At 37.2% G+C, this 25,702-nt stretch overlaps 1 protein-coding gene across 2 annotated transcripts in view; it reads left to right on the forward strand.

Annotated features, from left to right (window-relative positions):
* Positions 1-25,702, forward strand: part of SRFBP1 (serum response factor binding protein 1) — a 71,886-nt gene that overhangs the window by 23,505 nt on the left and 22,679 nt on the right. The window contains exons 2-4 of one of the 2 annotated variants that reach the window (XM_027670878.1): positions 1,666-1,754; positions 2,762-2,834; positions 23,948-24,019. In XM_027670878.1, coding sequence (XP_027526679.1) covers positions 1,666-1,754; positions 2,762-2,834; positions 23,948-24,019 — 234 coding nt within the window. Of the gene's footprint in view, positions 1-1,661; positions 1,755-2,761; positions 2,835-23,947; positions 24,020-25,702 lie in introns of both variants that reach the window. The other variant, XM_027670879.1, reaches the window with a different exon arrangement.

Below are 25,702 nucleotides of genomic sequence, written 5' to 3' on the forward strand. Positions count from 1 at the left end.
TAGTGTAACTAAGGTAAGTACTGACCTCAGCTGTAACAATTTTGGAACAGTAGACCAATCTTAGGTCAGTTATTCTTGTCCCAAAAACCTTTACCTTTACAATTCTCTTGGTGCAAGTGACAGTAATGCTGCTCTCCCTATGATTCCCCTCCCAGTTTGCCTTCCATGCTTTTGAGCTCCACATGTTTCTTCCCTTTCCTGGCAGAGGTGAGGCTGCTGATCAGCATTAGGCCCTTGCCAGGAATTGTTTTGCTCTGACTGATTCAGCCTTCAGTCAAGCCACTCCTGAGTACAGCTGAGGGCTTAAAAACTTGCTTATGTCAGTTACATGAGCTACAAACATAATCAGGTGGGCAAAATATGTTTCCTTTTTTTTTTTTTTTTAGTAAGTTATATAGTCTCATCTGTATGGTCTCTGCACAGGCCAGGCATCCCATGACAGGTGTGAAATACTACTCTGTGAGCTTTGAAGATTTATCTTTTTTTTTTGCTCAAGTTTGATGTAGGTGTGTAGTACTAATATTCCTGGTGGAACTGACTTGATGGTGCAGTCACCATCAATCTGTTGTTTTGATGTTATCCCTGAGAAATTAGAAGATAAAGTAGAAATCTGATGTAAAGAACTTCCTTGAGAAAGAGTTGCCAACTGAATTTTGAAACTTAGCCCACTGGATTAATTTAAGATAAATTTGACTTTTGTCAGGAAGACTGATTTTTTTTTTCTTAGTTTGTTTTAATATTTCATGTTTTCTAAGTTTAACTGTTAAATACAAAATCTTAGTAGATGGAGTAATATATATGAATAAATAAGGGGGGAGGTTTAGTTGTTAAAAAGGAAGTCATTATTGACTCCCTGTGTCTCCAAAATGTTCATCATGGACAAGACACCTGGGCTTAAGGTTTTCTGTGATGGAAGTTAATTGCAAAAGATTCCAAAGATTTCTTTATACTGTCTGTCTAATACTAATTAGAATTCTGTTTCTTTATTATTGGGGCAAGAAGTTAAACCAAAATATCATTTTCACATTTTCTTTAAAACTACCTACTTTAAAATACATTTTGGGAACAGAGTGATGGGTAGGATGGCAAGTTGAGATAGACTGTAGTGAGTTGGAAATCACTTGGATTTTTATTTTCAACAAAAATGAATTTGAATGTAGAAAAAGAATTTCATATCACAAATTCTGTTCTGTACCAAGTAATATTTACTTTGAGAGTTTTTCCCTTAATATTTCAAGATATTTTGTAATGAAACCGCTTTTACATATTATGTACCAATGGAAAAGTACTAGTGCTGTTTCACCGGGACAAAAATAAGCAAAGTGAAGGCAAAAGGTGAGTCTTTTCAAATCTCTAGCTGAGTCTAGCTCTAAGAATAATATTAAAGTATGGCTAGTTAGGAATGTCTTGTCTTCTGTTTAGACCTCAGACACATTTTTAGACTGCTGGTTGTTCTTCCTCAGATGTTTATGGAAGCAGTTTGATTTTAAGTGAAATCTGAATTCATTTGAACTGGGATTTGGTTAGTGAGGGAATGCACTTTATTTTCAAAAATAGTTCATTTTGTTGAAGTAATTTCTAAAATTTGTCAATATAATGAATGTATTGTATATGGAAATTAATCAAGGAAAACAAACTTCATAATGTCTTCCATATTTCTGACAGGTTGTGAAGATGAGAAAAGATGTGAAGAAGGCCAGAGTCCTGACTATTCGCAGACTAACCAGACACATCGGGAAATTAAAGTTGAAAAAGTCAGTTTTAAATACAGTGTTCTTGTAAATCAGTGTTTGTAAGTCAGGCAATATCTTAATTGTTTTCCCAAAAATGGAGAAGTAGAAGAAAAATGTACTACGCTTGAAAGTTTAGGCATTAAAATATATAAATTGTGTTTGACTTATCTTTACATCATTTTAGATAGACTAGAAATACTAACTAAAAGCAGTTTCATATAGAAGAATTGGGAGGACTTTATTAATAGGATTTAGTGCATTGGAAGCTAGTCTGAATCACTTACAGAACCTTTTACAGCACTTTTAAAAGTGTCAGACCTGATCTTTTGCATTATTCTGCTGTTGAACTCAGGTTGTGCAACGTTTTCTCGCTGCAGTTGTCTTCAAGGTTCTGTAGTAAAAAATATTTTCTGTTGGCATAGATACATGGGTCATACTTGATTTTTAATAGTTAGTATTAATTATTACTTACATAAACAGTTAAAATAATGTTTTGTAGATTGTTTTTAAAGATTACTGGCCCCAAGTATTATAGAATGTGTCTTATTTGAGGTAGTATGAGGTACATCTGTTACTGTGTTCAGAGTGTAAATTGAGCATACTCTTCTCACAATTTCAGCAAGTTGTGCAAAATAAGAAGCAAACCCAATGAACTTTTACATTTGAATATTACAGATCCAAAATGTATATATGTATTAATATGCAATATGTAATAAATATAAAGTATATATATATATTTGAGATATTGGTGTCTCCTATTGTTGATATGAATTGTGGTTTACCATTTCTAACACAGTAACATTTGTCTTTCATATTGTTCTGGTAAATCCTCAGTATTTTCTTCTCTGTTCAGAACAGCAAAAGCATTAGGTTATGTTCAGCTCTCTGCTAAAATGTTCATTTGACAACAAGGGAATGTGTTTATGCTCTGTCTTGTGATTTTTTAATTTTCTACTTTGTATTAGCCCATAGGGAAATAAAGTGAACAAAGCCCAGATTTTCTTAATAAAGACAGACTTCATTTGCAGGGGCTCAGAAGACTTGAAATTAAAGAACCAAAAACGAGTTGACAGATTAATAGAAGAAATCCATGCAATGAAGGTAATGCCATGTTTAGATATTTCAACATTAGAGGCAATAATTCTAGTAACTAAAAGCCTTATCTGTTTTCTTCAACTGCATTCATGAAACTTAAAGTATTTTTGGAGTCAGCTTGGACATTGCTGTAACACAACTAGAAAATTATGAATATTTGCATCTCTCAGGGTGACAGTTTGACTCTTAAACTTTCCAGGCTAAATATGAATTTATTTAGTGATGTGTGGTGCTTGAAGTTTTTTACTGCAACTGTTGAAGGACAGAAATTAAAGTTCTTGTGCTGCTGGGGAGTATGGGAGGCATTTTCTGTGTCTGACAGTACAGTATCCTTATTGTCTGTTCTCCCAGCTCTAAGTATAATGCTACTTTTATTTTACTTCCAATGTCAAAGTTCTATAGTAGTTTGAAGTTTTAGCTGCAAGAGATTGGTGATGCTTGAGTCAGACCTTTTTTTATTTTCAGCCTTCGCATCAATTGATACAGTTTTTGTATCTGTTATGTTATGACATATCAGAAAATGCTTCAGCAATTTTATAACTTTGTAATGGTTTGTACTGATCTCTCAATTTCAACTGATAGTACATCAAATTGTGTGCTGAAAGAGGAGGCATGATTCCAGCCATAAGACTGGAGCACAGGAGTCATGCATAGGCTGGTTTTAAGACTATTTTTTTCAGACAATATGACTGGTTTCATTGTTTCCTTGACAACTGTAGTGATTAAATCACACTTATCATTGTGTGCTTTTTTGGATATTTTTTTGGTTTTTGTCTCTTCTTTTCTTTCCTCATCTTTGCACAAATCTTACTCTTCCAAAAAAGGTAACTGGAAAGGCTTCATTGACCGATTTAGATGTGCTTTGTGCCAGATTCATCAGATGGAATCATGGATTTTTAACATAGTACTTCCAAAATAAAGAGTCCTCACAAACTGGTAAGGGGGAAAATGGGCAGCACTATATTAAAGAGTAAATCACTGCTCAGGCATCATGGCAGTAATATTGAGGCATTCTGCTTTACTGACTTGCCATCAGTCTTAAACTTGGCCTTGTGTTTGCTCCTTTCTCTCTTGTCTTTTTTTTTTTTAATGGCAAATTTATGTGTCTCAGTTTCTAAGAGAATTTATCAAGCAATCAGGTGTGCTGCAACACTGAGTTCATGAGCCCATGTTTTATGGGGCTTCTGTGAGTGCTCTTGAGAGGGTTTCACTGAAGATTCGTTCTGCACACATTACCAGGAGTCTTCGTTTTGTCCGCATTATGCTTTTCCTTCCAGGATTGGCTCATGCAGAGAACTTAAAGCCTACCTACACTCAGGACTGTATTGACCAAGTACATTCATGCTGTTTCTTCAGTTGGCATGTTTAATGCAGGACTTTACAGCAGTAACCTTAAGAGTGATTTTCAAGGGAGGATAGATTTGTAATTTGGAGAGCTGAAGGCAAATCTGCTGTGAAATAGTTTATAAAAAAGGAGGAATCTTCAGAGTAAGCAGCTGAGAAGGAGTGAAAACTCTCCCACTTTTTGGGCAGATAGGTAGTAAATGCACTTGATTATGTGAAATTATAAGTTCTGCAAGCTGTCTTTATTGCTAAAAACAAAACACCATTATATTAATAATATAGCAAAAAGGATGGGTTACTTGGAGTTTTTTAGTCTTTAAACATGAACAAATAGACACGTACTAGCTCTACAGTATATTGGTTTCTTAGGCGGAAGAAAAATTCTTGTTTCTTATGAATCACAACCTAAAAGGCACTAGTTGTTTACATATTTTTTCACCACTGTTGATTTCTAGACTAAGAGAGCCTTTTAGTGTTGGCATAGAAATATTGCTCATTCAGCATGGAAAAGTAAAAAGACAGCTTTCACACAAACCAGTAGCATTATTTGAGATCATGGAAAATTTTGTATTGGTGTAACCTCACTCCCACCAGCCTCTTGACCTAAGTTATTGATCAAAAGGTTCATAAAAAGCTCTTTGCTTTACCCAAATGGGTATTTTAGAATTTTTAGGAAAGAATGGACAGAATAGAAATGGTAAATGGTCAATGAAGTTGCAACTTAGTCTGGATAATACAAGCCTGCTCTATTCTAGCAGTTTCACTGTGTGGATCTCAAACACATGTCAGAGGAGATTCAAATCCTTTAAAAAATGATGGCCTGTCTGTGTGCAGGATATAGAAATTGTTCATGTTACGCCAAGAAGTCCATGAACTTCTCCTCACATGTTCTATGTAAGAAAAAATATCTGTCTTCTCTCATACTGAATGATGAGTCCTGAGGAGCTGCAAACTGCAAAAAGCAGTTCAGTTGAAAAGACAAAAAACCAACAAAATAACTACACCAGCCAAAGTGGTTTGAAGCCAGAAAGTGGATATTACCCCAGGGTCTGACAGCATGTGTATTTTCAGGATAAAACATTTATTGAAATGGTTGCTTACAACTTCTGGAAATTCTTTATTGGTTGGAGGCATAAAGGGTTGCTGTAGGTTGAAGAAAAGGTATATTTGAAAAAGAAAAGAAAATAGCACAGATTTTTTTCTGAATTTTTCTCAGTTGCAAAAGACACCTATTTCTAAACATATTTTTCTTCCATCAGTCAAGATGGAAGAAACCGTTCCCATTATCACTTAACTAGGAAAAAAAAAAGTCCACTTGGGACTGTTTTGAGCTTAGGGAAGAAAGACTGAAATTCTGGGACCTTGGCTGTTATCTGTTTTATTGAAGTTCTTAATGCAACGGCTTAAGTTTCTTTTACTCAGAAAAAAAATCTAATGGGCTGAAATCCTAATCAGGGAGAATTCTTTGGTTTCTTAAGAATTACGTTTCTACATTCAGCTGCCTGTAAATCCACAAACTTTTTGTACTGGTTCATTTACGTAGGGAATCTGTTTCTTGGTTAACACAGTGTTTCACTATGGCTGCTGCCATTTTGTGAACAGCTGTTATCTTTCATACCGGCTATAAGTAGAAAGAAAATCAAAACTGAAAAAATGAGTTGCCTGATGGTGCAATGCTTAGAGGCTGCCTGCAGCTTGGCAGGACATGTGAAAGAGCTACTGTCCTTCTGAATGAGACACAAATATGAACTTTCATTTACAAGATCTTAAGTTCTCTTTCTGCTCTGGATCTTTATCAACTACGGTCTGATATGATAGGAAAGACAAAATGCTTGCTGTTTGATAACTCTTGTCATATCACTAGCTCTTGGGGATGCTTTTTTGCTGTCCTCAAGTAGATTCTAAACAGGCAGTGCTTACGTAATTTCACTGTAAATACACTATTTCCTGGGAGTGGGACAGTATTAGATGCTTCGTGTATCTACTTTTTTTTAATATGTTATACGCAGTCACACATGCACAGTTCTGCATATGCTGAAAACTGTATTAAGAAACTTTTTGTTATTTGAATTTACAAATAGTATATATTGCTGTATTATTGTTGGAATGACATTTAATTTTTTATTCTTTATATTTTCATTGTTAGAACTGGATAATAAAAATAACTTAATTGGCAAATACAATTAAAAATGTCTCAAGCACAACAATCAGAAGTAAACATTGTGAGAAATGAGAGCAGTTAAAAATTCCAGCCAGCTACGTGGATGGAGGAACTGGGTTAATTGTTTGCAGGAGTTCTCAAAGCTATTGGAATAATACACTGTTTTTTGAGTTCAGCTTTCATTTTGCCAAAACCATATAAAATATTCATTTAACAATTCATGAAAGATGAGAAAAAAGAACAATATGATCCTTTCTAGTCCTTCTACTACGATACTGCTTTTTTGAAATGTAAAATTGTCTATACTTACAGGAATTTCTTTACTTGTTTGTCAAGCCAGTCAAAATGGATTAATTATCCATGGCAGAATACTTCTTACCATATTTAGGAAGCTATTATATTTTTGAAATATATACCAAATCTTCATTCGCAAAGCCTAGCCATGATATTTTTGAAAGCTTCTTTACATAAAAATAGTGGATGTAATGATTTCTTAGCAATGTGTAGCTTGTCTTGAATTGTTTGTATTTTTTTAGCTGAAATGAGGTCTTGATATAACTTTATCATTGCTTTATTATGTAATTAGGAGTAGTTTTTGCCTTTATCTTACAATGAAAACCTTGGCACTATGGCAGGTGTTGCTATAGCAGTATTGTATTTGGAGGATGCCCATTAAGGAAATATAGACAAAAGGCAATTTGCAGTGCTTGCAGGAAAAATATCTTCCAGTTTTCAGGAATGAGCAGCAGTTGTTTGCAACCATGGTTAAATGTCTTGGAAAGACATGTTCTCTCTCCTGAAGTTTGTCACTGGAGGAACAGATAAGTTAATACAATGCAGGTTTTTTGATACACTTAAACACAATATTTATCACAGAATAATGAGTTTAGTATGAGAGATACAGGAAAAAATAATGCTTTAAGTTATTTTCTCTCAACTTTATATTTTAGCAAGGTATAAACTGAAGTATAGTTGAGTGTGAACTCCAGTATTAATGTTTTGAAAGCCAAATTGTTTTATAAAGGTAGAGCTTCAGTCTGAAGAATGTTTTCACAGTCTTTGGCCTTGGGACAGCAATCGTCCAATTTCATGAAAGGAATAGTGGTAAGGGTGAGAAGGGCCTTTTACTCAGGACTGGGTTACTGATTATTTTTATAGTACGTCACCTTAAGGAATTTGATAGGTCTTTCTTTTAGAATAGTCTTTTTGCGTGGAATTTTTGTATCCTGAAATTCCAGGCCTTTTTGAAAAGCTTCATCATTTTCTTCTACTGGTAGTGTTTTCTTTTTTGGTTAATGCTTTCGTCTTCTGTAGCCTGGGTTTCAGCTAACATCTGGTTGTAAAATTGTCTTAAATAAGAGTGAGGACTAATACACTTTTTTGTAGTTTTGCTTTTTCTTTCTGCTAGCATGTGTTTCCAACAACAGTCTTGCATGTTTTCTTTCATAATAGATAGCAGACTTCCATCTTGATCTTATAGAATCTTTAACCTCTAATGATTTTTGAAAGAGTAATGGAAAGCTCTTAAGCTTTAGTGTAATGAGCTTAGGAACAGTCCTTGGTGCTTCTCAATGAAAAGATGGAGGCAGGGGTGATCCAGCTTTCACAGTGGGGTAGGCCAGATGCCACTGACAGACCCATTTCAGGGGAGGAAGAAGAGGTAGAGCTCAAAGTCATTCTGCCCTCCTTCAATGGAGCAGTTGCTTTGCAAGTGTCTGACTTTTTATCCATGCATGATGCATTTCTCTGCAGTGTTGCAGGAAGCCTGGGGCTTTTGAGTGGTACATTGCTCGAGTGTACACGTGCAAGAAGTCAGGTGCTGTTAGGTAACACTAAGATTTGCTGCTTGTGCTGTCAACAGCACGAGCATACTTTGCCAGTGGCACTGTGTGGCTCTTCTAGGTAATGTATGCCCTAGCAAGGAGGATTATTTTTGTTAAACTAAGTCTGAATATTCATTTAGCAGCTGTCTCAGATTATGTCAGGGCTGATGTAGAAAGCTCAGGAAACACAATGTAAAGACCACTTTATGTAAGGCAGAAGAAGATGGCATGGTAAACAGTGTGTTCCTGAGCCAAGACAGGAAAATAAAGTCCACAAAAGGTGGAAGCAGGAACAGACAGCCTGAGAGGAATGTAGGGACACTGCCTGAATGCACACAGAGTTACAAAATACAAAACTTGGATTTTCAACTAGTGAGGAATGTGAAGCTCTGCAGGAATGGACTCTCTAGGTATACTGGGAACAGAAGTCAAGCTAAAGGAAAGTAAGAGTCCACAGCTCAGTGTGGAGATATGGAAAAGGGTGAGATATTTAATGCTTTTTTTATTGATTAGTAAGAGTGGTGAAGGATTGGCTCATGAGGAAACTACATAAATGTCTTTTCAGTATACCTGCTTTACTTGAATATTCCTACCTATCACCTTTTTCTGACATGATTCTTAAAATAGTGAGAAGACAGGTTGGTATACTCAGTCACTGGCTGAGTTCTATTCTTAATCTTCATAGAATTTCATGTTCTTTTCACTGATACATTGCTTACATTCATATTTATGCTAAAATGAGAAACTCCATACTTAACTGTTTTTCCCAGTCCATCTCCTGGTTGCTTCTCTGGCAGGGTCAAAATATCTTAAATTAGCAATCTTAACAATCCCAGCATAAGAAAGCTGTAGAATATGAAACATTTTTTCCTAGGTAGCAAGAATAAAAATACTTAAAATTGTAAGAAAAACTGAAAGAAAAATAAGGGTGGGATCTTGTACTGTACAATTTTTATTTGGAATGAGAAAATAACCTGACAGCCATTCCTACTGTTTTATTTCATTATGGTAACAGAATTATTTTTAATTTTTTTACACCAAAATACTGCCCTGGATTGCATTAAAAAAAAAAAAAGGGCCGTGCTTCTTAAATATAAAAATCGGTAAAAATATCAGCTTCATTTTTGAAGACTTTATTGTTGACAAGATGCTTAAATAGAAGCAGTTATCATGTGTTTTCTTTCATATGTGTTAGATTCCTAGTTACAAAGTGAAAACAGGTCACAAAGGCAGCTTTTTGTTGGATTTGAGACAACTTAAGGAAAGTATTAAAGTAGATTCTAAGTACATGTTGTCAACTATCTTAAAAGTATGGTTTGCAGATGAAGCTTTTTCCTATCAAGTCTTGCCTAAGAATTTTACTATCTTATTTTTTTTTGGTAAGGATGCAGAATAAGTTATTTTCACTTTTTAAAGAAATATGGCTTGCAGATGAAACTTCATCTCCTTTCTGAATTCTACTTAAGTATTTTTGTTGTTTATTTTAATAAAGAGGCAACTTTGCTGTAGTAAAAAAAAAAAATGCAATCCATATGCCTTAGTGTATGTGAAAATGGAACAGTGACAGCAAACCAAAACCTTATTATTATTCTGTCAAGTGACGGAAGTGTGATCATGTTTTTGCACTCATTTTGAAAATATTTATGCGTATTAAAAATAGGGGGGTTTTTTTGTTGATGTCTTTCATCAGCTCAACATGTATTTCACTTTACTGCATCAGCTTGGGCCTTTTTCCTAACCTTCTCTGTAATTCATGAGAACCTGAAACAGAATGTTTCTGTTAGTACTACATGCCTTTCATTTATATTTTGACCATCCCATGCTGAGGTGTAATAGTAGTTGCCAGATAAGATGATCCTTGTGAGATCTCTGAAGCAATTCTAATTAATTTCTTGCTGTATAATAGCTGGTCTCTGTATTTAATTTATTCTGGAGAAGTTAAGAAGAATATCTCCAGTAAATAGTAAACACTTTGTATGGTGGATCAATATTAGACTGTCTCAATATCCTTAATCAACTGTCCTTTTTAATCTTCTTTCTCCTGAAGAAAATTCCCACAGAAAATAGATCTTTCATTCTTCACAGATTTAAAAGAAACTCATCTTTAATATTGTGGTAAAGGTTTTATTTCTTCTAATTGAAGGGGTTGTGGGAGGGGGGGAAGAAATCGGAGATCTACTGTAAGTATCTTTATAGTCACTTGGAAACTAATTAGTTCAGAATTGTGACTGCAGCTGCTATTACTCCTTATTCCAATTGATGCTTTTGTGTGTAGAATCTTATTTCCCCCATGGCTGCCTCCTGCTTAAATAAAATATAAAGTCTGTTCTGGGAATGTAATAGCAATGTAAACATGACTTCAGTGCTGGATAGACTCATTGGCACTTTTATTAAAGTATGAGCTTAGTGAATACGTGGATGAATAGGATAAGGCAGAATAATTGTACCTTTAGGAGATGAAAGTCATGCCTTGCAAATCAGTGGGAGTTCTTTGAAGGAGTAAATACACAGTGGATGTTGCTGATTGAGTCTGTATATTGTTTTAAATTTTTTTTAAAAAAAAGCAATTGTCCAGCTTTCACCAAAGCCTCCAGTGGTTTTTTTGTGGTTTTGTTTTGGTTTTTCTTTTTTAAAAGCTGTTCATGAATATAAGTTTTTTTCTCTTAGTCATAGAATTAAACATAGTAAGTGAAGAGAGGAATAGATGCTTGGCTTTCATAGTGTTGGAAAGCTAACAGTGGAGTTTTGTGCAGATCAGTGCTGGAAATGATTCAGAAAAAGAGAATGAATGACAGAGCTTGGTGATTCCAAAATTTCAGGATATTGAAGATACTAACACAAAAACACTACAGAATAATATTACAAAACTGACTAACTGGGCAATGAGATGACTAAAGAAATTCAATGGCAATAAATGTAAAATAATATTTTGGTGGTGGTGCTGGTTAGGTAAGGTTAAGGTAAGTATTAGATTTCCAGTAGTTCATTTTCACTGGATCAAAATTGGCTACTACCAATAGGTACTAGGAAGTGGATGTAGCAGTTACCATAAAAATCTGTGAAAATGCTATATTGCTCTTGTCTTCAGACAGAAGACAGTCTGTTCCTATTAAAATCAATCATTTTACCGTATACTGCATAAATCATCTTTGTGTATGTAAAAAGGTGTCAAGGATAATAAAATATGGCATAGAAGGTGTAACAAAATTGGAATAGGATTCCCTAGGATACAAGGTGAACTACTGATGTTGGAGTTTTACACAGTACATGTGTTTGTCATGGATAAATCTTTTGCAGTTTGCATACCAATATTTTGTTCAGGAGCTTTTAACAACCAATTTGAAAATCTGGAGATGCTAAAAGCAAAATTCTTTGTTTCACATTTTGTTAACAGATCTCTTCTTTCTACCTTTATCCTTCACCTTGGCAAATCAGGTGACAGGTTTACCTTGCTGAAGTTTCAGGATCTCTAGGAAATGACAAAAAGTATTTTATTTTCTTCCCCATGCCTCTTGAAGAAAAGTCTGGAGGAGGAGTAGTTTTCCTGGAGATAGTGCATACTGGGAAAAGGAATGGAAATAGGAAGTTCTTTCTTTCTGCATTGTGTCTAATCTTTAAACTCTTTCATTTATGCCTTCTGGAAGCAGACAAAGGGGTTGTGTATATGGGTCTATAAATTCATGCTCTTCCACCTCACCCTGCATTTCTTTCTCCAGGTTCTTCTGTCTTCATTTCTGTTTCCTCATCTATTTCAATCTAGAATCTAGCGGGTGGGGATTATTAGGTGGATTGCACCCATTTGTCAGCCACCATCATGTTCTTTGAGAATGTTGTGGTAATACAGCACGTCCCTTCCCTGGCTGCCTTGGTAGCTGGCTGATGCTCCTGCGGGGTGGGAGAGGAGAGGACAGGAGACAGCAGTGCCTTGTGCCAGGCATGCCTCACGCCCTCTCCTGGCAGGTGCCGCTGCTTTCCCGTAGTTTTCACAAAAGCAGATCATCTGGCAGCCAGCAGCAGTGTTGGCAGCCGTGGTGAATACCAGGGATAGTAATTCAAAACCGAAGGCAGTTCTAGCCAACGTAGAGCTGCTTGGAAATATATTAACCCTAAAATTGCATGTGGTTGTTATTTTAATATTAGAAAAGCATTGTGGAACAAATTGTCAGTTCAGAGTGAATTTGCAGATTGCATTACAGTCCAAGTGAACATTAACATTCAGAACTAAAAGATGTTTGAAGAAAAAAGAATATTTAAATCACAATAGTTTTGGCATCATCATGCTTGCTGTACTTTAAGCTTGTTTTTTTCCTTTTTTGTAACTTTTCTTTTATATGCTTGTAATTGTAGTTAACTTTCATAATACCTTTTACTTCTGAAATTGTCACAAGATTTGCAGACTTGCTGTTTTTGTATACTGTGCTGAAAACAGTGACTGTTTGCTCCCTGAATGTGACTACTGAATCAGATGTAAACCTCCAAAATGAAACAATTCATTTAATCTAATTGACTAAATAAAATGGCAAGTTCACAGTGTTCATCTCGGTAGACTGATGTAATTGCTGGCATTTGACTTGCATACCTCTTGAAATATTAAATTAGTTTATAAACGTGGCAGCAAAGAGCAGCCTATACTTGCCAAATAAAGTTTGGGTATTTTACAACAGCTTAAGCAACTAGCCATGTTAAGTCTTCTTTTGGGGAGTTGTTTTTGTTCATTTTGTTTGGTTTTAAAGCATGAATAAATAGGCTTTCCCTCAGCTGCCTGCTCTGCTTTTAAAAGAGGTTATGCAGCATAGCAGAATGAGGGTATTTAGCTAGAAGAAGGTACCCATTTGGACAAAACTATATTTATAGAAATATTGTGTAGTTTTGCTACGTGAGTATTTTAATAACTTTAATTTTCCAGAGAACAATAAAACCAGAAAACGATAAAATTTTGTAGTGTCAAACTTACTGGATGAAAACTCACAGGTTGACACTGAATTTCACTTGGATCTAAACTGAGACAGCAATACTGTAGACATTTAGTAATGTTTAAAATTGATGCCAGCAAAAACCTGACACCAGTGTAGTTTACAAAAAGAACAATTGCGAGACAAGTTCCACTTGAAGTACATTCTTGCATTCCTAATGATTAACTGTAATTTTAGAGTGTTCTTTTTTTTTCTTTTTTAACAGGTTAATAAAAGTTAACTCCCATCAAAATCAAACACCCCATATTTCATCTAAAGTGAGATGGTTCTCAAGCTTTTGATTTTTTTGGGGAAGTTCTGTTCTGGTAATTCCCTCTGGTGATGCCTTTGGTTATTTTAAAATAAGAATTAAATTTTACCATTTTTTCTTTATCTATTTTGTAGTGTTCCTTACCAGGTTGCTATTAATCCAACAACATTGAAAATGAATGATTTTAAGGAAGATTTTTTTTAAGAGAGAGATCCTATATTTAAAAAAAATACTATAATTACTGTAGAACATCATAATAATCTTAAACCTAATGATACAGGGGAATGTATTTAAATTATAATTCACTTAACTTGTCTTCAATTAGAGAGATAATGTCTTCATTTCTACTGGATAAAACCTCTCGTTTCAGTATGTGGTGGTACAGAATCAAGTCATCCAGTCAGGTTGCCGGGGAAAACTTTGTTGGATAGGCTGATGGGAAAAAAAAAATAGCCCATGGAATCTTTTTTTTTATTGTGGTGTTGCTTTCCTGTAGTTGTCTGTTCCTTTATGACACAGGTATTTACAATAAAACTTGACTGCCATAGAAAGCTAAATCTGTACATCCGCATGTCTTTGAACTTTTATCAGACTTGGTACACTGAGTGTAAGCTTAGGAAAGATTTAACTTCTTGAAATCATTTATTAAAAGAAGATTTTGTTCCCGAATATGTGCAAAGTTCTGAAATAGTATTTATTCAAAAAATATTAGTAAATATTTCTAAGACTCATAAAATGGAAACAGTTCAATAGTGAGAAGTTCCCACAACATGCAGAACATTGCTAGTTGGAAAGACATTTCTGCCTCCATTGTAATGTGACATGTAATTTTCTTACAGTAAAGAATACATTAATGATATGCTGATTTGTTTATATTAATTTTGTGTGCGCTCTACATCTCAACACACAGTCTTTACTTTCTCAGAATATTACATCATATGAGATAAAAAGGAATTGGAATCCCATCTTCCTACACACATTCACCCTACAGTGGTTAGTTACTGTCTTTCATGGTCTCCTTTACCACCCAGCAGAGTACTGTGTTTTCTAGAAAGATTTACTTGTTAGCACCACATAGATTTTGTGTCTATCTGTAATTTAAAAAGCAAGAATTTATGCCAGTGAATCACCAAAGAAACCATTACAATAGCTCCCAAAAATAGACTCCTTCATTTTTTCTATCTGAAAGGTGTAGGCTCTGGCACAAATATGCACAAACATTGAAAATCCTAAGTGTCGTCTTGCCAGGAAAAATGGCAAATCAACCTGAGTGAGGCAGAGAATTTTTTAACCTTTGTGTAGATTATGCATATCTTGTCTTTTATTTCTTTGCCTAAGGATTTTATACATGCTTCTGTGTCTTTTTTGAGTACTAAAAGCAATGTTTAATTACATTTTATTTAAATCCAGCATGAACTGAGTGTGGCTTACTAGGCAAAGCAAGGCCCTTCTCTATGTGGTATGAGTGGATTGTGGAAACTGAGAGGTGCTGAAGTTTCTCAGCACATCCTCTGCCCTGAGCCCCAAGTGTGATTCACCCAAGAACTCCAAGAATAAATCCCTATTTCAGCTGCATAAGCCAGTGAGTGAGCTGATGAATCCAGGATGGGTGGCTGCAGGTTTTTTCCAAATGACTGTTAAAATAAAATAAAATTTAAAAAAAACAGGAAAGTTTCTAGCATGGAGATATCCAGATACTTACTTGATTCATGAAGGGCAATAGTATTCAGGATGAGTGGCTTGGCAGTCTTCTATACTTTCATAATTTTCTGGGCATCAGTCATGTTCAGACTTATGACAGGGATGGCCTCAACAGCACTATCCTGGATTTCCTATCAAATCAATCTACCTCTGACGAGACTGTTACCGGCGCTTGCTGGATTCTCACCTGTGGGTTGAAAACCTCAGTCTTCCTTAGCAGTAACCTGAAACTCTTGGTAAATGTGGTGTAATGCTTTCACATCCACAGATGTGTCTGCTGCAACAGGAGGCAGTGGCGGGTGGTTTTGGAATTGCTGAAATGCAATGAATGAAACATCTTAAAGATTATCCAATCTATTTCTTAGCACTAAGTGAAATAAATGGTGCAATTGCATCCTTTGGGTGTTCTCATGTTGTCATTCAGCCAGAGGAGATAAATTATTTTGGGGGATTATTTGTTACAGTCAACAAAGCAGGAAATCATTAAAACAAAAGTCTGAGTCTTCAGGTGTTAAACGCGTTACTGCAGAAGGTGCAGTCACAAATGAGTAGCAAATACAGTGTTCTGAGTTTACTTATCATCAGGTTACAGTTAGAGGAATTTGAGACAAATCAGTAGACCTCTCTGGAAGGCTTTTATGTAATTTAAAGGTGATGGATAAAGATGAGAGTGACCTGGATTGCCTGGATTCCATTGAGGAAAAAACTAAAGCCAAATGAAAGATGAAATTTCCAGGAGTAAGGAAGACTGCAGGCTCTTTGTCTAGAATGAGACTTCTCTTCTGTGTGATATTACCAAGACAGATACTGCCTCTCATTTTATTCCTATTTTTAAAGTCATAGTTAAAAAATCAGAGCAAATGCAGAAAATACTTGCAGAGCTCATGTACCTTCAAATTTTTACTCTGTACTAGATAAAGTTCAAGACATTCAGTTACTCAAAAGGGAGCTTGAGAGGCAGGAAGGCAACCAGCTACTTGAAAGTGCTTAGTTTTGTCTGTTGATAAAATTACATAGTGATTTTGTAATAAAGCAGATATGGCAGTGTAGCAGTGATCTATTTAATAAACTTGCTAATAAGCTTAAGCCACACTTGACAAGGTCAGATTTTACTTACCAGTTTAAATTTTCTGTACTATTATTCTGTTTATTAATTTTATCCAGATTCTCCACGCAACATTGCTATTCATCTTGCTCTCACATGTGCTGAAATTGGAGCTTGGCGAGATATGTCTTGGGGTGTTTTTATTTTACTTTTTGTACAGGCAGAATGCTATTTACTTTGATATGGTGGTCCACTAGTGTGACTTATATCTGTAGAAATTCTTGTGTATATATTTAGGTCACCGTTACTGACAAAGGATATGGGTTTGTAAACTCAGGGGAAAAAATTGCACTTTTTCTTTACAATCAGTTTGATATAATCAATTAAGAGTACTGCATTTCCTGAAAACAGGGCTCCATAACTGAAACAAATTTCTACTCTTATAATTGATTTAGTTTCTTTTTGGAAAGCATGTAAGCTTTCAGGTGAACCACGGCTGATTTATTTCGCTATGTTGTAAATGAACGATTTTTGTGTACTTTAACAATGGTAGTATTTACTCTTGAATCTAAGACTGCTTTTGTTCTGAATGACTAAAATACTGAACTTTTACAGACTTAGGGGAACAAACTGGTGTTGATGACAGGAAACCATGCAGGGATTAAATTGTAGAAAAAAAGAAGCTGATAACCTGTTCTGAAATGAGGTTTGTTTTTTTTCTCCTATATCTTTCTCCTCACCAAGGGACCTAGAAAAATGACAGAAAGCAACAAAATGAGACTGAATGCTGTCGAAAAACACAAAAAACCTTGTGAGAAAGTAGTCTCAAACACATGTTTAAGGGTAAAAATGAGGTTAATGTTTAAAAAGTTGAAAGTGTAGTAATGGGTAACAAACTACAGTTGAGATTTCACCAGAAATATTTGACTTTTGGTAAGGGTGTTCTGTTATCTATTTGTATACCCTAATTCTATTAATTTTTTTTTGTAGAAATCTCTCCATTTTAACATAAAAATCATCATTTCATAAGGGAAGGCTTAAATCTTGTACAGCTAAGAAAAGGTAAAAAAATAATGAGGAAAATTATTAAATTGCATGTAGAGGTAAAAGAAAAATACTAGTCAAAACAAAATTGAAACCGTGTAGTTTTTAATAGTGTGAGGGCTCCTAAATTGCTTCCACAGGCCACTACTGGCAGACTGGTTTTTTTCTGAGTCATCTAAAACTGCCTGAGACAGCATAGCTGGGAATACATTGTATGTGAAAAATCTTGCATTTCTGAGATGTGTTGAAGCCTCATCTGACAGTGGGTTTTTTGTCCTTGCTGTCTTCCAAAGGCTATTCAATAAATTGCATTTCCATGCCTTTTCAGTTAGAACGTTTATCTTCCTCAGTATCATTTGGTTAAAGTATTGTCTGAAGCTACTACAATCAATATAAGCATGAAATCGTATTTTCATATGCCATTTATGCTTGACATTCTTCTCTTCAATATAGTCTTGTCTTTCTGTGTAAGATAGAACTGCAAAGTTTGGACTTTTTTTAATAATAACTAAGTTTCTGTGAGTTCTGGGGCGAGCTTGCTCCTCTGGTTGTTCAGTTCAGAGCAGAATGGCTGCCCTGCAGCTGCCCCTTCCTGTGCCCCAGCACTCATTTTCTCAACACAGGCCAGTCTTTGCCCACCCATTGTTACTTTTTACACAAATCTGGTGTTTCAGTGTAACTTTGTGGGCAATATCAAATCCGTGTGCTAGTACCACTACGGTTACCTTGGTACCTTGCAAGATGTCCCACTCCTGAAATCTGCCCTGTACACCACCTTTCCTCAAAGCTCATCTGTTTCTCATGTAACTCTCCCCTGATGATCAGTAAAATCCATCCACTCTTCAGCTTCTTGCATTATGTGTTGCATAAACCAGCAGTTTTCTTATGTCCAGTAGTTTTGCACGTCCTGTGCAATTAAGCTTAATCTCAGGGTAAGGCCTGGTCATCTGCCTGCAGCCCTGATGGGATCCAACGGGCTGACTGATGGGTCAGTTCTTGACCCTCCAGTGCCTGCTGGAGTGAACACCTGGAGGAGCCTCAGTCCCCACATTGTGAAAATTGTTGAAAAATTGAGTCAGGCTGGTCCTGCTGCTGCAACTCTGTCACTTTTGCCACCTACTTCCAGTCTCATCTTGGTTACTACTGTGTCTGCTTTTGGCTCAGCTCAGGCACCGGGACAGAGAGCTACACCACTGTGCTTTGTGTCATGTATGTCAGCCTGCAGAGAGTCTTCCCTTGCTCATGTCCCTGTCTCTTAAAGGGTTTTATGACAGAAATTGAGATAGGGGTGCAGTCTGTTAGTAAAAGAAAACAATCTCTTGCGTTGTTGCTTACTACCTGCTATCCATCAGCAGGTCTGCATTTGCCAGCAATAGCACTGATGCCATTAGTGCTGGCAGTGTATTACCTCTTGTAATTGTCTCTCTTGTAATTGTCTCTCCCACAAGAGAAAACGTAGTCAGCCTGCAGGGGAGAAGGGTCTGTTGATCCCGATAGTTTTTTATCATTCTTCAGCAGGCAGTTCAGTAGGTCAACATCTTCCTTTTAAGGCTTTGGGTTGTTTTTTTGGGTTTTTTTTTCAGATATTTGGAAGTTGTTTAAAACATTTATCAGAGATTATTTTGAAGGAGAAAGAGCGTGTGCATAGGGGGGTTTTGTCTGTATTTCCCTAATCTGGGATTACTGTGGATCGGATGCCTCATAAAATAGCATTTTATCTTGTTCCCTCTTTTGTATTCCTTGTTCACTTGGAACATAACACCTCATCAGTTTTGGAAACCTACTGGCACAGGAGCTTATGACACAAAGCAATAACATGATCTCAGAAAACAGCTGTAATCTGTAAAGGGTGTATGGAAAGCAGTGAGTGTTTTCCGTTACGAACCTCCAGTAGTGGACCTTCTCAGTGCTAAGGAGATAGAAAGTTGTGGCGGGGAAAAAAAGTGTTTTTTCCCCCTGGAGTTATAAAAATGGTAACCCCTGAGGGGGTGGTGTCACTTGGTGTTGACCCAATCAGCGCTCCTGCAAAATTTAAACATATCACCCCAGACCAGAAAAGAAGGATGATGTAGTTGTTGGAAGAGAGTGGCCATGTTGTGAAGCCACGAGGAGAAGGGGCAGGAGCCCCACTGGGGGGTCACGGCCCCCCAGCCCCCCAGATGGGGCTGCAAGAACTTGGAACAGTGCTAAACTGGGCCGGGTTCTGTAGCTGAGAGCTGGGGGAAGTTTCCTTCCTGTGAGTAGACAGCCAGAGATACTGAAAAGCAGCAGTGGAGCAGCAGTGAATGAAGAATTGTGGCAGAAAGCCAAGAGATAAGAAGCAGGAGCAAAACCGGCCTGCAGCCAAGCAGGAAGACACAGAGATGTCTAATGGAGAGAGAGAGAGAGAGAGAGAGAGAGAGAGAACTAAGCTCTACAGACAGAGTTTTGGGGTAAGAACTGAACCAATTCCCCCAAAACCCCTCTGAGACCTCCTAGGAGGAGGCGATGGACCCCTACTTGAGGGGTGTCTTGCAATGCAGCAGCACTGGAGAGAAGAGCTTAAGAAGCTCAAAGACCTCCCGGAGCTGGACTGGGACGGCCGGATGGAATGTGGAGGAGGGCCTTGCCCCCCCACTGCTGCTGCCAAGCTGGCAACTGAGACAGAGCAAAGTAGCTCTGATGGAACGCTTGAGGCAAGGACTTTCAGCTGAAAGCTGCCCGAGACGTTCTGACTCAGGGGTGAATCCCCTTGAGGAAAGGGACTGTCGCGAAGACCCCTGCGCTTTGTGATATGACATGGTGAAGCGAGCCTGTCCCGGCTATTGCAGTCCACGGAAGAGAGAGACCTTCGATTGGAGTCAAAGGGCCAAGAGAGGCTTGGAGACCCCCCTCGTGTGTAATGGAAAGAGGTCCAGCTACAGCTGCTGCATGGAAGAAGAGAGACACTGCTGCTCATAAGTGGAAAGGATCTTTTCCTTCTTCCCTTCTGAACTTTTATTGAAGTCCAATGTAAATACTGATTTAGCATAGGAGAGGGATAGTTAAGATTATGTATATACTGTATTATAATATTTATTTGTGTAGTGATTGTAATATAATTCCCTTCCCCCCATATTGAGTCTTGTGTTGTGTCTGGAAAACCCATCTCACACTGGGGTGAGATGTGGGAGGGGGGCTTGGACTCGGGAATGGGATTTTAGGGGTCTCAAACCACGACAAAAGTGAAGGGGGAAGGGATGAACAAAAACATGGAGAGCAATAGGCTGGTAGTCAAGGGATAAACAGAGGCAGGGACAAAGTCTCCAGTCACTAAGTAATGGGTCATTAATAAACTACTGATACTGCTTTGGGGAAGGCCAGCCTGGACTTTGTAAGTGATAAGAAGGGAGAACGATATGAACATGAGGATTGTGAGTATGGGAGGACCTGTGGATGTACAAAACTTAACTGAGCAATGCTTAGGGGGCGTAAGTGGGAATAAGTATCAGAAGGGGCCAGTCCCAACCAGTGCTAGTCATAGACTTGCTTGACCAAGCACTGTGACTGATCACCATAGTCTGTCATTTTATAAATCTTAACTGTGTAATTTCGCTTCTTTGTCCCCTTTGTGTGAGTACTGTAAGGAGAGGTGGCAGCTACTGGGAGAACTGGTGGAAGAAGGCAAGTTAGGCTCTTAGCACAACATCTGGACCGGGATACAGGTCACAGACTGTGTGCCTGGTGCCTGCTGCTGACAGGGGCAGGCAGAATGTCTTACGTTCATGTGCTTTGACCTCGCATGTGTGCCTCTTTGGCATGTGTAATGCGCTAACAAACCTCAAACTGGTTTCCCACTCACCTCAGCAGTGAGTGGGAAAGGGACTTCTTACAAGGGTATGTAATGATAGGACGGGGTAATAGCTTTAAACTGAGAGTAGGTTAGGATTGGATATATTAGGAAGAAATTCTTTATGCTGAGGGTGGTGAGGCACTGGAGCAGGTTGCCCTGTGAAGCTGTAGATGCCCCATTCCTGGAAGTGTTCAGTGCCAGATTGGATGGGGCCCTGAGCAACCTGGTTTAGTGGAAGGTGTCCCTGCACCTGATGGTGAGGTTGGAAATTGATGATCCTTAAGGTCCTTTCCAGTCCAAATCATTCCATGTTTCTATGATTCTATGGTCTGAAAGGGGTATCAAGTGGGTAGAGGGCCTGGTGTTTGTTTGTTTGGGAGGAACCTGTGGGCGTGGGCTGCCTGTGAGATGAGTGTGAGTGCCTGCATCTGCCTGTTAGTGACTTGCTGCCAGACAGCAAGTAGGAGGCCCATGAGAGGGATACAAGAGTTCTGGATGGATGGAAAGAGCTATGGACCCAGGCAGAGGGGTTTTAGATGGACAGAAGGATAAACTGTGCAGATACTGAGGGATCCAAGAATGCTCATGTGTTTGTGCATTTGAAGGGGTGGGGAGCAGCGTATTGTCAATAGTGAGTTTCAGTCCTGATCAGGCAAAAAGGAGGAAGAGGTCTTGGCTGGCTGTGCTTAAATTCATGTGAGTCCTGTGAGTCCTGAGAGTCCTTCGTGCTGCATAACTGAGCTTCACTACTGATTGAACCTGTCAATAAGAAAGCAACTGCTACATGTATCAACTTGGGACAGACACCTCCAGGTCTCCGTATGCAGCCGGCTGGGCTGCACCAGCAGGGCAGGAGGAATCCCTGGGCTGGTCTCAGAGATATGGGAAGTGGCAGCCACTTATAACATCCCTTAACATAATTGGTGAAACAGGATTTCATTATAGATACTCAGTACAAAGGTTTTGAGTCATGAGTTCTTGAGCTATGTGCTTCTCAAAGTTGAGAAAACTGTGCTGAGGAAAAGATATTTATATCCTTTTTCTGGTTTTTTTGTCTACTGCTTGCCATTAATAGACACAGAATAAAGGTCTACTCATTATAATAATTTGACTCACATGGCTGCTTTTACAAAACCAGGGTGCTGCTGAAGGATATGTAACTCAAAAATGCTTGAAGTCTAAGACAAGTGAAGGAGATGATTTTTAAATTCTGGAATTTAAGCCTTAAAAGGAGGTTCTTGGCCTCATTCTGTATCCTAGGCATTTCAGGAAGGCATTCATGACTTCACATTCCAAAGTGTAATTCATTCATTATTATCCATGATTCTACGGTGTTTTTGGAATTCTGCAATATTGTCATATAAAAATTAAAAGTTTGACATTCTCATGTAAGGATTCCTGAAGTTCACCTGCTTCCCCTCTGAAACAAGTTGCTTCATTTAAATACTAAAGAGACAAACAACCAACTATGTGACAGTAAGCGTGTCACGTAACCAACATGTCCTACTTTCACCATCTGTGAAACACTTAGAAAAGCCTTGGAAAATTGAATCATAGGTCTTTTTCATCTCTATTAGATCATCCAACTGTTCATCTGCCAGTAGGAGATTGTTTCCTACATCCACTGGTGTTTTTCCAGTGTGGATTCTGTCCTCTTAAGTGTTTGAGCTTCCAGTAGTGCCCTTGGGAGATGATTTTGCAGACTTCTAGACCTCATTGTCAGGAAGCTCTTCTGACATTCACAAAAAGATACTTCTTTGTTGTTGTTATTATAATATAGTTCTGTTACTTTTTTCCCCATTACTAGATACTTGCTTATAGTTTTAAAATATATGAAATTCGTGCAACACCTTAAAAGATCTAGATAATGTGCAACTGTCTGTAAGGTACCTTCTGTATAGAAGGCTTTGAGATGCAAGGTATAAGAAGATAAGCTACTTAGTTTTTTGTGAAATTGCACCTAAGGAAGTGTGCAGACTGCTCCAGATTTAGGACAAAAAAAGGGTAGAATACGGAACTTAACAGTGGAGCACAATGTAAAATGAAGGTGTTGGAATAGGTTTCACGGGTAGTTAAGTAGGAAAAAAAAGAAAGCAACAAATATAGTTGTTGAATTTGAAAGCTATCAGAATAACTAAGTTTCTCTGTACGGAATTTTCAGTTTTCCAGTGTTATGAATGTGTGGAAGTTATTTGGTTCTGCATAACAGTAGTTAAACTGCTTTTAAAATGGCCATCTGAGAAACAACTGCTATGTAACATGATTTTTTGTCCCACTGCCCTAGGCGGAAAAAAACAATATTCAGTTAATTCAACTAATAAGGTTAATAGGTCATTTTGTAGTACAACATATATAAAATATGGTCTTAAAACAGCGAGAAATCTGTCATGGGGGCATGTTTCATAAAATATTCAGCTTTTAACAAAATCCACTTGTCCAGGATTTTCATTCTTCTGTTTTGGCTGCCAATGGAAATGCTTGAGTCCAGGAATGCAAAGTGCATGTGTAGTCAGTCTCTTTAGAAAAGAGATATATTTTTTGCTTCTCTATTTCAATTTCATTGTCTTAAACTTATATATTCACATATGTTGAAAAGTTCTGATATAATTTCAGAGTCTAAGATAAGTGGGGTATTTAAAGCCTTCCAAAGTTCATTTGTAGCTCAGCAATGTGGGCAATTGGTATACTTCTGTAAATAAAACCTTTTGCATACTTTGCTGTTGAAAAATCTCTCTTGCCTTCTGCAGTAGTAGATACAGTCATATTAGGTATAATGTAGTGTTTTGGAAAAGTAAGTAAATGTAGTGTTTACATACACACCAAAAAAATCTCCATATAACAAACTGGTTTTCTTCCTTTAAGAGTTCGGGGAGGTGCCATGTTTAGAATGTTCCTGAGGAAGGTGAACCTTAGAAAGGCTTCCTAAAGTCTGACCATATGAAGAATAAATGTATCTTTCATCTACAGGAAATAAAGCCAGATGAAGTTACCCGACTTGCTCTTAGGACCGAAGTTAACTTTGAAAGTGTCTGCAGAAAGGTAAGTCTTGCTGGTTTTTGTTCTTTCCCCTGCTTCTGTGAGTGTGAGAGCACTCCTTAGGAAAAGATGCATATGTGGTTGCAAGTACATGCATTTTGCACGGTGTATTCTATATTTTGTATTGCATCTTCATTGTAGATCTTTCTTTTCTAAGGAAGTTTATCCACTAGGACATACCTACAAAAAATTCCATATCTGTGCAAGTGACTTGTCATCTAGCCTGGTGGGCTAATCCCTAGTAATTGGAGCAGAATACCAGGAAGATGGTAGTGATTTCTTAGTGTTTATAAATAGATTTGTTTAGTTTGTATAGTACATATACATGGTTCCGTTAGTGTAAATAATCTAAGCTCTCAACAACAGTTGGAAAAAAGCTCTCAATACTGTTAAATGCAGGGAAAAGTTTCCATGTGTGAACAAAACATGACAAACATTAGCTTGAAATAAAGGTGGAATTTTAACACCCCTGTGGCTTATTAGTTTCAGTGTAACGTTTCTCTTGAAGCCCACTGATGGTACATTATTAAATATTAACTGTCTGAGTAGTGTTGTCTGTAAGAGATGACATGGAAGTGGGAAGAGCCTTGTTGAAATAAGCAGCTGAGGTTGAGAGCAGTACCATTTCAAGGCATGTGTTGCAGAAGCGATGCCAGAAAGCAATTCTGAATTTAAAAATCTCAGAACATGAAATTGTGTATTTTCTTTCACATTATCCTAAACTGCTATGGGTGGTCCACTGAGGGAGTCTGAAATCTGAAATGCTTATAGTCCAAAGGCTAAATTTTAATGTAGAATTGGGTAATCTACTCGTATAATGGCACCATTCGTTTGTAATATAACTATGCTATTGTGTATTACAGTCATGTGTGATGTAGTTCAGTTATCAGCATAGTGTGCAGGAAGATTTTCAATGTTTCATGTTAGCAAAATCAAGTTAATAGGAAAACGCCATAGGAACTTGGTGTTTATGGCACAGTGTTTGGATAGAAGCATCTTACTGCTTTTCCTTCTCTTAATGATAGAACAGAGTAAGGAAAAGGTCACAGCTATACTGGCATGGAGCTAAAAAGCTGCATTCTTCTAAATTTTTTTGACCAAGCTTTTCCAGTCTGAAGGTGAGCTAGTCAGAAACAGGTTACTCTAATGTTAGAAATTATGCAGAAGTGAAGATTCTGGATGAGTGAGGACATGTAGAGAGGGATTTTGTTCTCAAAGAGAGATGCTGAATTCAAACGTGACCTTTTTTCAAATGCATAAGCCTTATGCTGGTTTCATAAACTGTAGGAGCCCCAAAATGAAATAACTGATGCTATTGTTTTAAAGGAGTTTATAGGTTTACAGTTGGAATTTTATTTTCTAAGAGGACAATTTTATTGTCCAAGAACGCTGAAGAAATATAATTAAACTTACTTTTTTATTTTGTCCTGTTATTTTTTATATATTCATGGTCATGACTGATGGTGTGCTTTCCATATTTACTTAAAATAGGCTTTAATTTTGCTTTAATTCTTGAAAACGTATAATACAGGTAACCTCATGGAATTGTTTTGGGGGTTTGATCTGTTGTTTCTGTTATTTTCTGCTGCTGGTCCTATTTTTCAAGAGTGGTCCTGTTTTTCAAGGGTGTGAAAGTCTGTTAATGTCACACTTTGTAGTGGATAGAACTTATGTTTCAAATCAAAT

Source organism: Neopelma chrysocephalum, unplaced genomic scaffold (assembly GCF_003984885.1).
Source record: "Neopelma chrysocephalum unplaced genomic scaffold, ASM398488v2 Primary Assembly neopelma1_96942, whole genome shotgun sequence".
NCBI classification, from domain to species: domain Eukaryota; kingdom Metazoa; phylum Chordata; class Aves; order Passeriformes; family Pipridae; genus Neopelma; species Neopelma chrysocephalum.